Source organism: Megalobrama amblycephala, linkage group LG4 (assembly GCF_018812025.1).
Source record: "Megalobrama amblycephala isolate DHTTF-2021 linkage group LG4, ASM1881202v1, whole genome shotgun sequence".
NCBI classification, from domain to species: Eukaryota; Metazoa; Chordata; class Actinopteri; order Cypriniformes; family Xenocyprididae; genus Megalobrama; species Megalobrama amblycephala.
Window position 1 is genome coordinate 29,294,139 of NC_063047.1, and position 17,497 is coordinate 29,311,635.

A 17,497-nucleotide genomic window follows, 5' to 3' on the forward strand; every position below is an offset into this window, starting at 1 on the left:
CAGTAAAGAAAAAAATCTAACATTTCTGTCGTTTATATATTATAAATTGACATTTTTATTTAATTGAATTTAACTTTTTTATTACAATTGCAGATTTTTATTAGATTTTAAATGTTTATTTATTTATTTATTTATCTATTTTACAATTGCAGATTTTTTTAATTAGATTAATTATTTTTGTATTTATTGTTTTTTTCAAAGGGATCCCAGAGTCATTGGGTCAAAAAAAAAAAAAAAAAAAAAAAATGGTTTCCTAGCCTGGAAATGACATGGCAATTGCAAAACGGTTGAAAATTCATGAACATTTTTGTAGTGAATTTGTTTTTTTTTTCTAATTTTTCAAATATTTTTTCTAATGTTCAACAATAAAGTAATTTTGAATATTATAATATAATATTATTGATTATTAGTAACTGCTACTATTAATGTAATTTCTGTAACATTTTTTAAACATCTTTTAGAAATCGTATTATAAAAAATAACATGGAAAATGTACTGGTCAAAATGTCCCAACCTTGTTTTTATAATTGCAAGTTTTTATTAGATTTAACAAGATTTATCTTTTTAAATGTACGTAGGACACAGCAGAGGTTTTGAGCTCTGATTGTTCAAAAGTATTTAGTGTGGTGTTGTTTTTTTCCTCTAATTACAAGACCCCAGTATTACGTGGCTCCTTTATCTACTGACCTTTAACCTACAGTTAAGAGAGAACGTGTGCACACATATAGTATGTACACAGAAGCAGGTGTGAAGAAAGCATCTGCATTAAGATGCAAGACTTCTATTCAAATGTGGCACTGTATTGACAAACAAGCGACTGCGTACATTTCCTGCTACACGTTACTCCTGCGACATTGCTTATTTAGAGGAGGTCACACTGCGGCTACGCATTCGTGTACTGGTCTGGAACCGAATAAATCATTCGGTATGTGAAGCTGAATTGATTGGCGTTAAAAAAAAACATTTTCTAAATTACAGGTCTGGATGTTGATTGGCGACTATGGTGACAGTGGCCATTAATTTATCTCTCACACCACACGTTTCCAGCCCCTCGCTATTTTCTTAAATGAGCATGATAGAAAGATAGTCATTCAATTACAGGACAATCTTCTTATCGCTGACAGTCAGAGCAGAGAGAAAGCAGCGCACGATGAGAGGAGGAGGAAGAGAGGGAGAGTGATGGGGGTCGGAGGGGCTTATCTCAGCGCGCCAGCAGTCTGACGGCAGCCCCTTGCAGGAATGAGCTCGAGAAAAGACACTCCCATAGGGCATTTTCTTCTCTCCATCACACTCCCTTTCACTCTCTCCGCTCCCCCGTTAGTCTCAGCCTCTGTAAAACACCAAACAGCCTCCATAAATAACTCCAGCACCATCTGAACTGCCCTGTTTGCCTACTAAAACAAAAGCAAATAAAACCACAGTTTTCGGACAGCATTCGGACACAAGGGCGTGAGGGGGAAGACGTGTGTCCAGTCTAAGGCAGTAAAACACAGCGCTTTAAATAAACACGTCAATAATGTGACCGTAATCAGCGCTCTTTCAGATGGAAAAAAGCTGTGAGAACAGAGCATGCTGTTCAAATCTGACCCTTTTTAACCACTCTTCATTGCAAGCATTGGGTCAAATCTCTTGTCACTCTTACTGCACTGTCAACAATGTACTAAATGCTCATATAGTAACAGTTGGAGAATTCCTGCATGTAATAGGTCCTTGCTGAGGCAGAACAAACCACTAACCCTACAGTAAGTTGCTTACTTGTTTTTTTTTTTTTTCTTCTTCATTTTTTTCTCCTGTTCCACCACAACTAATTATACAATTAATATAATATACTGTATATATATATAAATTATAAATATATATTTGCATTTTAAAACTAAATATATACTAAAAAGTGTGTATATTTAATTTTTTTTAGTATATGTTATTTATATTTAAAATAAAAATATATTGTAGCGCTATATATATATGTGCATGTGTGTGCCTGAAAATGTAAAAATATGAATTATAAAATTAATATGATTTAAATATAAGTAAACATTTAATAAAATTTGTATATTTAAAGTGATATGTGTGTGTAATGTTTAAATATATAATATAGATATTAGATGTATGCATCTATATATATATATATATATATATATATATATATATGTACATCTACAGTATATATATTTATCATACAAATAATATATAATATTATTGTAATATAATATTATTGTAATATTATTGTAATTTATTTATATATATATATATATATATATATATATATATATATATATACATACATATATATATATTTAAAATATAAATATATATTTGATTTTATATCTAAATAATATATACTAAATGTGTGTATTTATATTATTTTAGTATAATTTAAAATAAAAATATATTGTAGCTATATACACTATATAGTATATATGATTTATATTTAAAATATATTGTAGCTATATATATATATATATGGGTATATGTATTCATGTGTGTTTGTGCACCTGAAAATTATGAATGATAAAATTAATATAATTAAAATATAAGTAAACATTTAATAAAATGTATGTTTAAAATTGTGTGTAATGTTTAAATATATAATATAGATATTAAATCTGTATATATTTATTATTTATTATTATTTATTTATTGAGAATTTAGTTCTTTTACGTTTAATTCATGTAAATATCATAGTCATAGTAAATTCCAGTCTTGGAATTTCTTGAAACAATAAAAACAGACACATTTGATAGTTCATTTGGATCGGACAGCTCTGATCATTGGTTTTAATGAGAATTTGGTGAGAAATATTTGAATTCATATTGACAACTGTAACTTTTGATTACAGACTTTGGACCAAATCTGAGAGATTACTGCAGTGTTTTCACAGGAGAAACATCTGTACAGCAGAAGTCTTCATTGAATTGCATTGCCGAAGAAACAGCTGCAATATTAAAGACACGTTTCTTTCCTATGAGAAACCGGAGCTCAGGTAGGCCGAACGTTTGAGTGTGTATTGGTTGAGAGTTTAGTTTTGTGCAGGTTTGCGGATTGTTGAAGTTTCTGGCCAATCTGAAAGGCAGCTCTGCAGGTGCAGGGAGTGTTGAGCAGTCGAGTCTGTATGAATGGAGTCGTGAATTCAACTCCGTTCTAACTGTGTCTGTCCTCTGCCTGACTCCTAATCCCTCCATAATCCCATTATGCAAATCCCCCACAATTCTCAGAGAGACTTTTAACGCAACAATTGCTGCAGCGAGACACCAGCTTTTGATCTGAAGGGAGGTTGAGAGCGCGAGAGAGAGCGAGAGGGGGCTTCGGAGACCTTGGCCCCAAAGAATGTGCTGATCCACAAGCTTGCCTCTGTCATAACCTAGTGTAATTTATGTGAAGCCCCAGGACATGCTAAACAAGATTACCATCATTCAGACAAAACCCATATTATTACTCTGTCAGGGTGAATATGCTGTGGGTTTTTTTGGCACCGTGTTGGCCAATCAGAGGAAGGTTTTCATTATGATGTCACTTCACTATTGGAAAGAGTCGCTGTAATAGATCTGTTAGCAGGTGGACGTCCAGCATCCCAACAATAGAGAGAAACACATTTTGTACAACAGCCACGTATTTGTTAGAGCTCATAGGCAATAAGTCTGCTTTGAATAGTCCGTCGTTTCTTTTGTTGCCCGATGGGGTGAATGTGGAAGTGTTTAAGATAATAATACTGAATAAACTTAAACTCACATCAATAAAAATGGTTCATTCACATCATTAAGTGCAATTAGAAAAGATTTGCAATGTGAAGATTTATAAGCTGACATTTGAAGAGAGACGAAAATATCCAAAGTATTTTGATGCATATTATTCTGTGGATTAAAATGAGAACATCAAAACACATCAAAAAAAATATTTGTCAAGCATAGTGAAGCTTGACTTTTTGGTTAGATACAATGTTAGAGTGTTAATCATTGGATTATACCTTCCTTTTAATTTGTCTAACCTGTTTATATGACTGACTGGCAGTGTGAAGTAATTAATAATTTAGTATTTTTTTATTGCCTTGAATTATGAAGTTAAATATCATTCAAATATATTATATTTATGTAATTTAATATTAATATTATTTAGTATTTAATATATAGTTTCAAAACTACTGTGAAGTTAAGATTAAATATGAATTATGTATGAATTATAAATTCATATAATTTATAAATAATAATATTTATGGATATAATTATTCATTTAATAATATAAAAATAAAAGAATAGAACAAAGATATAAGGATAGAATAGTTTTTAACTGCTGTGAAGTCAAGATTAAATATGAATTATGTATGAATTATAAATTCATATCATTTATAAATAATAATATTTATGGATATAATTATTCACTTAATAATATAAAAATAAAATAAAGAATAAGAACAAAGATATGAGAATAGAATAAAGCGTTTTTGACGCTATATTAAGTCCAGGATAAGATGCAAGATACAAAAGCTTTATATTAATGTGCCCTGCTTGGTTTAAACACTAGACTGCAGTTTGTTTTACTTGTTCAGTTGGTCAAAAGCTGGATTTCCTTGTATTTAGCCCCCGAATGCTATAGCTGTGAATGGAAACATGATGCATTATGTTAATCAATTTAAACGCATTAATGGCAGATGTAAAAATCGTTCCCCCCGCTCACACCCTGTGACGTCACACAGCAGCATGACTATAAAAATGAGAGGCACAAGCCAAACCCCACCCCTCCCTCACACCCTCTCTCTCCTTCACCCTGTCTTCTGTCTGAGGAGTTCAGTGAGAGTGAGAGGACGGATGCGGGTTTATTACGTCTGCAATTACCTGACAAAACACTGCTCACTGCTGCTTTCATCTGCCGTCGGGACTATTTGGGGATTTTTCATGCCAGAAAATTTGTTCCTGATGCCCCAACGTACATAGAGCTTCAAGACAACTGAAAGTGGTAAGATATTGTTTGTTTGTAACAAAATAATTTTCATTTTACCCCAGTATGACAATGGCATGACCGTCTGTTTTATTTCTCTGTAGAAGTACCGCAGTATCATGACCAGGAAGGTGTTCACCAACACACGTGAGCGCTGGCGCCAACATAATGTCAACACAGCCTTCGCAGAGCTGCGGAAACTCATTCCCACGCACCCGCCTGAGAAAAAGCTCAGCAAGAACGAGATCCTGCGGCTGGCCATGCGCTACATCAACTTCCTGGTGACTCTGCTGGAGAGCCAGGGCGGAGAGCCGTCGACTCACTCGCAAGCCGCACTCCTCACGCTGCTCACGGGGAACATGCAGAACCTGCGCACCGACCGCACCTGGACCAGCGACACCGACCCACCCTCTCCCGGGTCCAGCTGCGACAGTTCAGAAGCATGGTAGAATTAATCTGAACTGAGGCATGAGCATTCTGTGAGAGGATTCTGTGATTGTGACATTTTTGAAAATTCCATCGCCATGGAGAGATAAAGCTGGAGTGGATTTCCGGAACTCGGAATGTTCATGTTCACTGTGACATCAAAATCACTCATCTTTTCCATGCTGATTGGAAATGAATGATCTGTGGAAACCCAGAGACACTTTATTCACCAGTACTTCAAATCAAGCGGAAACCATGAAACAACATAAGCATTGTGAAGAATGCACTTTGGAAGCATCTCCCCCAATACTTTTTAATATTAATATAATTTAATCTCCTAAAAACTCAAGAATGTTTTGTTTGAGACTGAAGCCAGTAACAAGCTCAGATTTCAAATTTTTATTTATTTGATTGTATTTAATGTTTTTATTTAATATTTATGCTATTAATGGATTCAGCACATGCAGCTAGTTGTACATTAAATTGTAATTTATTAAATGGAAAATGTTATTGTTTAAATTACTCTGCATTCACAAATACAAAATATGTTTTGCCAAAGATTATTTTTGTGCATTCATTATTAAAAATTGTAGAATGTTTTTTCTCATGAATCAAATAATTGTGTTACTTGAAAATGATTATTGTATTAATTTATTCGTCGATTTGATATTAAAATAAGTAAAAAGTCTTATAACGTTCTTCGAATTCACTAAAATATTTCAGTCAAACATCATCGGGTTGGCGAAAGTGGTTTCATCCAAACCATGTGTATGCATGTATTGGTCTGCTCTAAAGACTCTGATTGGCTTTTATGTTGTGGTCAGATAATTGTTCTCCGCAGCGGCAGTTTAGGAGCCGTGTGACCATAGCGATGACCTCTGGAAGTGTCCAAGCCACATGAGAGAGGGGATTGTAGACACAGCTTAACTTTTGGTCTGAGGCCAGAGGTCATCTTGGAGTCAAAATCCACACTCGTCAGTGACCAATCAGGTGCACAAAGAGGTGGATCATATTTTAATTAGACATTTAAAGGAGTGCCAAGACTGATAAAAATGATTCATATACACCGATGATGCAGAAGAAAGGCTATTTCACTTGTTTAGTAACTGGCCGAATCTCATAAAACATGCAAAGAACACGTCCAAGTCAAATTTCAGCCCAAACCAAGAAAAAAACAAGAAATTATATTTTGCATGAGGAAAATACAGTCTAGATTAGTTAGAACCATTCTTTCTTTATTTTGCATTGTGACATTTTATGCCAATTAAGCACTTAATCTCAGTGTCAATGGTACTATATGTTTTTTTTTTTTATGTAATGTATGCAGAATTTTTTCAAATTCAAAAATCTTTTTCAAATAGTCATTTTTTTTAGCATTATATTAATGAATATTTTTTGGGGGATAAATGTGTTAAAGTCAGGACGTCAAAATGAAAAAGGCTTGATTTTCCCCATGCAAATTTTAATTTCTTTTTTATTTCCTTCTAATTTTTGGGGTGAAATATGACATAACCATTACTTTGTGACATTCAGCCTATTATAAGATGATTTTGGATAAATGCATGTAACTGCAAATAAGCATATCCATCATTTATGTTCAGATCACTCTAGTCTATTGGCCACATTTGACCTTAAGTGTTAAAAATATTCAGTTAAATTCCTACTTAGCCATGTTGGAATCATCATCAAGGAGGAAGAGTGTGTTTTTGGGCAGCTGTTCATACTACTTTACCCATTTGAAATCAGCAGCTGACCGCCCTCTGTACTAATCACCATTTAACACAACACACAATCACAACTGCAAACACAAAAAAGGATCCTAAAACCAAACACGGAAAAGCAAAGCTCATCTGGTGAGTGTGTGAATGCTTGCTAATGCTTATTTAAACTAACCCTTCTGTTTTAGATCTAATGTTCAAACACACATGCATCAGAACTTTAAATATCTACTAACAATGTGTTATTTAGAATGTATACCACACATAGGGCCAGATTTACTAAGAGCTTGCGCCAGTGCAAAATTAGCATTAAAAAAAACTACCATCGGCATTTACTAAAGACACGCAGTGCAAAATTAGCGCTGAAAAGTCATGGACTGAGTTGTTTTTGTGGCTGACCTTGTTGCATATGCATTTGTAGAAGTTTCCCTTTCAGACGCAAAATTTATTGGAGGAAAGTATTTAAATTAACCACGCAACGCGATTTACTAATGTTTGCTCTAGTCAGTTTACTGGTATTTGTACCATTATTTTACCTTTTTTTTTTGCATACATACAATACACCCACAAAGCGTATAATATACTATAAAGCAAATCTCAACTGCTTGATTTTTTTATTTCGGCGCAAAATGTAATTATATTTTCACCCATCTTTTTATATAAATTTGAATATATACTGTAAGTATGTTCAGCTTTATCCACATACATACAGTACACTCATATAGGGTCATAGGCTATATACTAGGCCTTATATAGCAAAACTAAACTGCTTGATTTTTTATTTTGCCAAAAAAAAAAAAAAAGTAACTATATTATCACCTAGCTCATTATACAAAGTTGTATATACAGCTATGGAAAAAATTAAGAGACCACTTAACACTGATTTCTGAACTTGGAGTGGTCTCTTAATTTTTTCCATAGCTGTATAAAGATCTGCATACATACAGTATACTCGCATAGGTCGATACAAAAAACTATATAGCAAATCTCAACTGCTTGATTGCTTGTATTGTAATGAAATCAGCTCTAATCTGCTAAATGATTATACTGTATACATTATATACATCAATATATATAAAAAACACATGATTTTCTGTAAAGCTGTTTTAAAACAATGCGTATTATGAAAAATGCTATAAAAATAAATCTGACTTGATCCATATCTAAGACTTCTTTCATCAATATATTGTGCTGTGCCATGTTTTAAATTGATAAATCTGCTAAAATTAGACTCAAGCTCTATAACACAGCAACTGATATTTAAAGCAAATTTTAAAACGATGAAAAGAGAGTAAAATATTTATAATAATAAGCAGAATCCGTTTCAGCATGACTAACACATCCCACGTCTCCTCTTCTTTCCAAGTGTCCTCCTCTCCTTCACTGTTCTACTCCAAGTATGCGGCTAATCTTCTATTGAGTGTGCTTTTCCTTATCGGAACCTCACACTCTGCCTAAATCTGTTATCACAATGGAGCAGATCATGGGCTTCTCCCTCCCTCCCTCTCTCACATGCATTCACTCCCGCGCTCCGTTGCCCTCCCCGAAAGGAGGCTGAATGCAGAAGTGTCTCTGGTGCCAACCGATTAGCCCTGATCTCTTTATACGTCTAAACCAATTCACATGCTGCATGCTAAATTTTTCCCACTCTGTCTGAGCCCCCGTCTCCAAAATAAAAAGGGCTGGAGGGGTCATAAATCCTTATATGTGCCTCCACCCCAAAAAAAAAGAAAGCATGGAAGAGAGGGTAGAAAGTGTTATCTGTGGGAGACAGGAGAGCTGGTTAGAGTGCAGGCAGGTGCATTGCTGGCTGGAGGGATGGCCATTGTTGGCTGGACAGCGGCTCTCTCCTCTAGAGCACTTTTTTATGGCACACTGACAATCCAATGATCTGTAATCAGATTATGCAAATCTATACTTCAAAAAGCAACATGCTGTAACTCACAGAGGAAGAAGAGTTTGAACATTTTGGATTAAGGGAAAAGTAAAACGTCTGAAACAGATGCACAAATTCTATAAATGTTTGGTATTGTAGATGTTATTGATGAATACGCCCTCCCATCCCAGTGTAATACGTTAAGGCAGGAATACACTACATATTCAGTCGGGAAGAGTTGACGCTTCACTGTCAAAAATGATTTTTTGAATTTGAATAAAACCAAGATTAGTGGAGTACGTTTTAAAAGAAAGTACTGTTTCAGTCTTTCTACCTCAAAACGTTACGTTTAATTCATTGTGTTACTTGCAAGTTCTTTGCAATTATTTGTAAAATGTACTAGTAATTAAATTTTTTGAAAATAAATCCTAAACCATTTTTTCTATTTATAGCGTAGTTGCAGTAAGTCCGATTTTGGGCAGTTAGGATTGACAGATTTTGCAGAAAATTGTGGTGTATAAATCCAGACAGTTGGAGGATATCAAACATGTTTTATATTTTGAGCTGAATTTAGAACACATTGTTTTCATTGGCCATGCGTCTCCTAGCAACGTGGTGCATATTTCTGTGCGAGTTTGTTGTTTTCGTTACAATTTACTGTAAGATGCCAAGTTGTCTCTGTAACCATTTACAAAGTTGGCTGTGATATCTAGTGTTTTAATATCCATTCAGATAGATAGATAGATAGGATAGGATAGGATAGTTTCATGCATTTTTTGTCCTTTTCAAATTGATCATTTTTATTTGTGTATATATTTATATTTTATAATGTTAAATATATTCATATTATTAGTATATGTTATTAATATACACTCTAAAAAATGCTGGGTTAAAAACAACCCAAGTTGGGTTGAAAATGGGCAAACCCAGCAATTGGGTTGTTTTAACCCAGCGGTAGGGTTAAATGTTTGCCCAACCTGCTGGGTAGTTTTATTTAACTCAACTATTGTTTAAAAATGACTGTATTGCTTAATTAAAATTAACCCAAAGTATGTTGGAAATGAACATTTATTAATGTTCAATGAATAATTATTAAACAATAAACATTTATTAAATTGCTTATTAATAAATTTATATTAATAAACTATTAAACTATTAAATTTATATTAATAAACTATTAAAGCTTATTAATAAACATTCACCTTTTATCTATTATTGTTGCCTCTAATTGCATCTGGTTTTTAATTTCCCAACTATTTTGGGTTCATTTTAAGCTAGCCATATAGCAATTTTTAAACAATAGTTGGTTTAAATAAAACTACAGGCAAACATTTAACCCAACTGCTGGGTTAAAACAACCCAATCGCTGGGTTTGTCCATTTTCAACCCAACTTGGGTTGTTTTTAACCCAGAATTTTTTAGAGTGTATAATATAAAATTACATTTGTAATAGTAAAAAATATATAAAAATAAAATTATTAATACATAAAAATAAGAATTATATTTTATATGAGTATAAATAGTACTAAACATTACTGCCCCTGGTGGTTACTGCAGAACCTTGACTGACTGCTTTTATTTTGAAAATCTTTACAAGAGTTTTAGGGAGGGTGCATACCATCTTTGTTTGGTCAGCCACTATTTCGGGCCATAAATGTGAAAGTGTGTTTTGTGGGGCCAGGGAAGAGCGACAAGGTGCAGGAACAAAATTACCCACAGGAAGCAGGAAAAAACATGTTTGTCTCAATATTTTTTTCTGAACTTGCATGTATATATCATTCACTGCTTGAAATTTCATGTTAACTACATATTCACAATAATTTTACCAAAAAATATTTTTAAGATAACTTTTACCTGAACAGTTTATTGATTGATCTCAACCATGACTTTGCTCTTCTAGGTTAATGATTATACAGTAACTGACAGTATATGATTGTGGCACACTGAGTGATCACTCACTCTATCGGTGGCAATTATGAGATTCATAGTCGGTTTTCTTTTCTTACTCACTGTGTTCGGCCCTACAAAGTGTGGGAATATTTTAGTTTGGTTTACTGAAGGCAGTCACTGGATCAATCTGAAGATCGTGTTGGAAACATTGACTGACAGGGGACACGATGTCACAGTGCTGGTGCCAAATGCCTCTCTCTTCATGCATGCCGATGAATCAGACCGCTTCACCTACCAGCCCTTCAGTGTGTCTATGTCTGCGCAGGACATGCAAGACTCCTTTGAGGATTTTTTACATTTCTCAATGTATGAGATGGATCAGTTAAACTTGCTGCAAATTCATATCAGATTCTACCAGCTTGCCTCCAGAGATCAAGATTTGTGTCTTGCATACTGTGATGGTGCTCTGAAATCTCCAGAGTTGATGGACAAATTGCAGCGCGGGAAATTTGACGTCATGCTGGCCGATCCAATCTTTCCATGCAGTGAGGCATTAGCTGAAAAGCTGGGCATTCCCTTAGTGTACACATTACGATTCTCCATTGCTCACACTGTAGAGCGGATGTGTGGTCAGATACCAGCTCCGCCATCATATGTTCCTGGAGCCATGAGTAAACTCACTGACAAGATGAGCTTCACAGAGCGAATCATCAATATGCTCTTCTACCTTTCTCAAGATGCTTTGGCCATTAGTCTGTGGAAAAAAATTGACAACTACTACACTGAATATTTTGGTGAGCTGAATAAGCTAGAGGGGGAAAAAATGATTATACTTCAAATTAAAACTAATTTTGTTGTTTAAAATCTTTTATTCTAGGACGGCCCACTTCCTATTGTGAGATGATGGGTAAAGCTGATATCTGGTTAATCAGAACCTACTGGGATTTTGAGTTTCCACGGCCATTCCTGCCCAACTTCAAATTCATTGGAGGGCTTCACTGCACCCCTGCCAAGCCATTACCCAAGGTGCATCTATCTTTTTAATAGCCTACCCCATTTGCTGTGAAATAAACCAGCACAAAATATGAAATTCATGAGACACATGCTTTGAATCATCAATAAGTTGGGCTAACTGAAAAAAATCTAGGTAATCAGTTACATCATTTTTTTGAGTTATGATGTTCCCAATTTTAATTAAGCAGAACTATCAAGTTTTGAGTTTGTAGTACTCATACATGTTATTGCTCCTAACTTGAAGTACTGAGTTAGCTCAGAAATTTTGATAGCAATTAACATAAAAGATTTAGTTAATTAACTTCTTTTTTTTTTGCGTTCTTGCAAATCAAATGAGTTATTTACTACACTGAAACCCCCTAATAAGTTGTCAGAACTCAAAAAAAAAAAAAAAGTTGAATGAGAATTACGTTAAGAAACTCAGTTTATGTAAGATTTTTATTTTGTACTCATACATTTTTATTTTTCTTAACTTGAAATATTTGAGTACACTAATTTATACATTTAACTTAAAAATGATCAGGTTATATGAATGAAAATATTTGGTTAGATACAACAAACTAATTCAGAAAATGCCAACTTGCTAATTTGCTAACATGTTAACAATAGTATGGTATAGCACTAACTGAATAAGTACATCAACTTAAAACATGTAACTTACCTGCTCTCAAACCAAGCTGCATGCACCACTTGTCATCATGATGGTAACTCTCCAAAAACCCACATTAACAGAAACTCTTCTAAATTAGCATAACAAAACATTAATCACTACTAAATCTCCCTTACCATTAATCTTGCACAAAATAAATAAATAAATAAAAATATATCATATAACGCTTAATTTTAGTATTTACTCTCCCTTTCAAGTGCCATGGGCAAAGCATGCTGGGAAATAAAAAATCCCCACCCAGTTTCAGTTAAACTTAAAGGGTTAGTTCACCCAAAAATGAAAATTCTGTCATTTATTACTCACCCTCATGCCGTTCCACACCCGTAAGACCTTCGTTAATCTTCGGAACACAAATTAAGATATTTTTGTTGAAATCCGATGGCTCCATAAGGCCTCCATAGCCAGCATTTCCTCTCTCAAGATCCATTAATGTACTAAAAACATATTTAAATCAGTTCATATGAGTACAGTGGTTCAATATTAATATTATAAAGCAACGAGAATATTTTTGGTGCACCAAAAAATAAAAATAACAACTTATATAGTGATGGCTGATTTCAAAACACTGCTTCAGAAAGCTTCGGAGCATTATGATTCAGTGTATCGAATCATGATTCGGATCTCGTGTCAAACCGCCAAACTGCTGAAATCATGTGACTTTGGCGCTCCGAACCGCTGATTCGATATGCTGATTCATTATGCTCCGAAGCTTCCTGAAGCAGTGTTTTGAAATCGGCCATCACTATATAAGTCGTTATTTAGTTTTTTTTGCTGCACCAAAAATATTTTCGTCGCTTTATAATATTAATATTGAACCACTGTACTCACATGAACTGATTTAAATATGTTTTTAGTACCTTTATGGATCTTGAGAGAGGAAATGTCATTGCTGGCTATGCAGGCCTCACTGAGCCATCGGATTTCAACAAAAATATCTTAATTTGTGTTCAGAAGATTAACGGAGGTCTTATGGGTGTGGAGCGGCATGAGGGTGAGTAATAAATGACAGAATTTTCATTTTTGGGTGAACTAACCCTTTAAGTTAGTCTAAATTAAAAGAAATTATTTCATGCAACTTAAAACAATGAAACAGTTCAGTTTACTTGAACTATGTCAGTGCTGTGAACTCAAAAGAAAAATAAAGTTCTAAATACTCATAACAGTTAATTTAACTGAACTAATTTGTTTAATTTAATTTCACACCTTCGAAATAGAAGATGATTGATACATTGAATGAATTCCTCTGACATTTCCTGTCTTGTATTGATTGGCAGCCAATCAACATTAAGCTTACAGAAATAAGAACTAAACAAAAGCGTAATATGATTATGCATCGAAAAGCTTGCCAAGTTCACCTTTCACATCTTTTCCATGAGAAACAGTATGTACCTTTGTTCCCAGAGACCATGAATAGTTGGTACTGTGGGGTTATAAACTACTTAGGTGGGGATGATAACGTGCACTCACTGGTAGAAAAGGTCACATGCAGCAACTTTTCTCCCTAAATGATCCTTTTGTAAATGTTCATTTTATTTTTGAGTACTGATATTGCCATTAGACTAGGTAGTACTTGATATTTAAAACACTGTAGAAAAAAGAGAAAGTACTGAGCATCCTTATTCATGTAGGATCTAGAGGAGTTTGTGCAGAGCTCAGGGAATGATGGGATTGTGGTCTTCACTCTGGGGTCCATGGTAAACAACATAACCAAAGAGAGGAGCAATACGATCGCCTCTGCACTGGCACAGATCCCACAGAAGGTTATTTTACCATCCTTGCATTCTTTTTTTCCATATTTTATTCTTTATAATTTCATTGGAAGGGGAAAACTTTGACATGTACTATATTAATATCAGTTCATCTAGTGATTCTCTAAGTCTCACTGTCTTTATACACATATCATTTGTGAGTTTGGTTGTGTATGTTTGTTGTTTTATTCGCAGGTCTTGTGGCGATACGCCGGAGACAAGCCAGATACTCTGGGTGAAAACACCAGAATATACGAATGGATCCCTCAGAATGATTTATTGGGTTTGTATTATAATTTGTGATTTTTATTTGAAGAAAAATAAAGCAACAATTTGAAGACCCAATTAGTTAAACTGTTTAACTAATTTATAGCTAGCTAACTGAATAATACTGTACTGAGTTAAATGGCACATGCATTTGAATGAAACTTTAGTGCCCCCTACTGAGGTTTGTTACCTTTTGCCAAACAACACAATCTTCTGTGTTTGTCTCCTGATTCAGGCCACCCCAAAACCAGAGCATTTATCACTCATGGGGGCACCAATGGCATATATGAGGCCATATATCATGGTGTGCCGATGGTCGGGATCCCCTTGTTTGGTGACCAGCCAGATAATTTGGCTCATATGAAGGCCAAGGGTGCTGCTGTTGTCATGGACTTCAACAGTATGCAGATTCAAGACCTGGTGGATGGACTCAATGCCGTCATTAACAACCCCTCGTGAGTTGAACTATGACAAGACTTCAGTGTAGATATTTTGAGGAGTCTGCTGGTTCTATTACTAATATTCAACATTGACACAATGAATAGATGAAGTTTATAAAGTATAAAGAGACATATTATTGTATTTGTCTTCATCTCCGCAGGTATAAAGAGAACGCTATGCATTTGTCCAGGATTCATCATGACAGACCAATGAAGCCTTTGGATGAGTCTGTGTTCTGGATTGAGTTTGTCATGCGCAATAAAGGTGCTAAACACCTGCGTGTAGAAGCGCACAACCTTACCTGGTACCAGTACCACTGTCTGGATGTGTTCGCTTTTCTGTTCACCATCCTGACTGTAGTCCTCTATGTCTTCTTTAAAATGTTCAAATTCTTCATAATGCGTTGCTGTTTTAGATCAAAGCGGAAAAGCAAAAGAAAAAACGAGTGATTGATTTTGACTGATAAAAAAAAATACAGCTCATAATCCAGATGCTTAATTTCAATGAAGAAAAAGTAAAACCGGGACATCTGGACCATATTACCTTAAAGTGTGTACCTTTTATCAAAGCAGTTTGCTGATTTATGAAAACCTTAGCACTTTACATGACTCATTTATTGGTTAAAGTTTGTATACTTGCATGGTAAACAATTTTACCTGGCAGAATATGGTTGAAGAGCATCAAGTGATCTCAATTGCTGGTAATAATGAGACTCACAATCTGTGTTCATCTACTTGCTGAATTCAGCCCAAGAGAATGTGAGAATATTTTAGTTTTCCCTACTAGAGGCAGTCAATGGATCAATCTGAAGATCATGTTGGAAATGTTGATTGACAGGAGGCACAATGTAACAGTGCTTGTGCAAGATCCTTCATCCTTCATGGATACCAAAGAATCAATTTGCTTCTCCTGCCAGCACAGGACATTGCAAGACTTCTTTGATGAACTTTAGCATTTCTCAGTGTATGAGAACGATCAGCCAAACCTGTTGCAGATTAAAATGAAATTCTAAGAGTTTGCTTCTGCTGTGAAGGACAAATTGTGAAACTGAAAGTTTGATGGTGTTCTGACAGATCCAATCCCATTGTTAACTGCTCACTAGAGAAAAAGACTATCAATTTGGATTTCTGTCTGTTCCTTACACAAAGTTATCATATGATTTTAGTAAACTTGGAATATAGTGCATAATTCTTTTTTGTTGGGTGGGTTTTTTTTTGTTTTTTTTTGGATGCTTGACATACTGTTGGGGTTTGGTGCTACATGAAGGTGAGTATCTAATATTTTAATAATTTCTTTTGTATTCCACAGAAAAAAACAATCCTACCAACCCCACATTAAATGAATATGAATAAAAGTGTCTAATAAATAAATAAATAAATGGAACCTGCCATCTGCAAAAGCTCATCAATTTTGTTGTATCCATTTAAACTATTCCTTGTGTAAAATGGGCTTATATTTTTCACAGTTTGCTTTCTTTGGAATCACTGCTCAGGATAGTCACCTCCTTAGTAAAGAAACTTTCCCAAATTTTGAATGGTACAATTTGCCTACTTTATCCTAATTGTAGCTTCATTAAGCAAAAAACAACCATTAACCCATTTTTACTTAGGGCCTGACAGCCACCCCCATGTAACGTTAGGTGAGTTTTGCACAGTTAAGCACTATAATAGTATTTTATATATTTCTTGGATGAGATGCATCAACCATAAGCACAAACCATACGAAGCAGCTAATGAAGTGATATTGTAAAACAATACTATTAGGCATTATTACAGTTTATCTTAGCCTCTTAACAGGGTTGATTTGACATGTAAAGTTATTTTGACCATAATAGTCCATAAACTTCAAGACTTCAGAGTACAGAGTATCTGAAGCCATAAAATAGATGTGTGAGGAAGCGATTACTCATAAAAACTCTCTGGGTGGATATGTAATGCCATATAAATGTGAATTTTGAATATGCAGAACTGTAATGATAACTGAAAGTTTGAATAAGATGTAAATGTGATACATACTAAGATAGATAATATGTGTTAAAGGGTGTTTTTACAAGTTTTTCTAATAGCAAACACCCTCATGTCGTTCCAAACCAATAAGACTTTCATTCATCTTTGGAACACAAATGAAGATATTTTTAATGAAATCTGAGAGCTTTCTGTCCCTCCATTGACAGTCAACACACATACCACTTTGACGCTTCAAAAAGCTCATAAAGAGATCATAAAAGTAATCCATATGAATGAAGCAGTTTAGTCCAATACAATCAATTTATATGAAGAACAGATTGAAATTAGGCATTTACTCACATAAACATTGATCAGAGAACATAAACTGAAGGTCAACCATACTTTCTTGACTCGTGAGAACATGCTGCGTAACACATAAGAATGAACCTCATTGGTTCTTACACATCAAGCAAGCGTGATTAAGCTTCCGTTTACCACATCTGATATGCGAGTTGATGAATGTTTATGTGAATAAAAGACTAAGTTAAATCTGTTTTTATTGTTCGTTC

At 34.4% G+C, this 17,497-nt stretch overlaps 2 protein-coding genes across 4 annotated transcripts; both read left to right on the forward strand.

Annotated features, from left to right (window-relative positions):
• The first annotated feature begins 2,658 nt into the window (after nt 1-2,658).
• On the forward strand, nt 2,659-16,170 carry LOC125267281 (UDP-glucuronosyltransferase 2C1-like). 3 transcript variants are annotated; one of them, XM_048188774.1, is made up of 6 exons: nt 2,659-2,983; nt 11,720-11,868; nt 14,155-14,286; nt 14,470-14,557; nt 14,777-14,996; nt 15,143-16,170. In XM_048188774.1, the coding sequence occupies exons 1-6, from the start codon at nt 2,965-2,967 to the stop codon at nt 15,429-15,431; spliced, it is 897 nt and encodes a 298-aa protein (XP_048044731.1). In that variant the 5' UTR covers nt 2,659-2,964; the 3' UTR covers nt 15,432-16,170. The 3 variants fall into 3 exon arrangements, with proteins under 3 accessions (XP_048044731.1, XP_048044732.1, XP_048044730.1); XM_048188775.1 differs by lacking the exon at nt 2,659-2,983 and adding an exon at nt 10,550-10,688; XM_048188773.1 differs by lacking the exon at nt 2,659-2,983 and adding an exon at nt 10,704-11,636.
• tal2 (T-cell acute lymphocytic leukemia 2) lies at nt 4,353-6,051 on the forward strand. Its single transcript, XM_048188779.1, has 2 exons — nt 4,353-4,950; nt 5,037-6,051. Exon 2 carries the CDS (start codon nt 5,052-5,054, stop codon nt 5,379-5,381), a length of 330 nt encoding a protein of 109 aa, XP_048044736.1. The 5' UTR covers nt 4,353-4,950; nt 5,037-5,051; the 3' UTR covers nt 5,382-6,051.
• Nucleotides 16,171-17,497: the final 1,327 nt, after the last annotated feature.

Coding starts and splice junctions, on each gene's coding strand:
- tal2 (XM_048188779.1), top strand. CDS start 5,052: ATGACCAGGAAGGTGTTCACCAACACACGTGAGCGCTGGCGCCAACAT.
- LOC125267281 (XM_048188773.1), top strand. CDS start 10,928: ATGAGATTCATAGTCGGTTTTCTTTTCTTACTCACTGTGTTCGGCCCT. Junction 11,869..14,154: donor CTGCCAAGCCATTACCCAAG/GTGCATCTATCT, acceptor TTATTCATGTAG/GATCTAGAGGAGTTTGTGCA. Junction 14,287..14,469: donor TGGCACAGATCCCACAGAAG/GTTATTTTACCA, acceptor TTTTATTCGCAG/GTCTTGTGGCGATACGCCGG.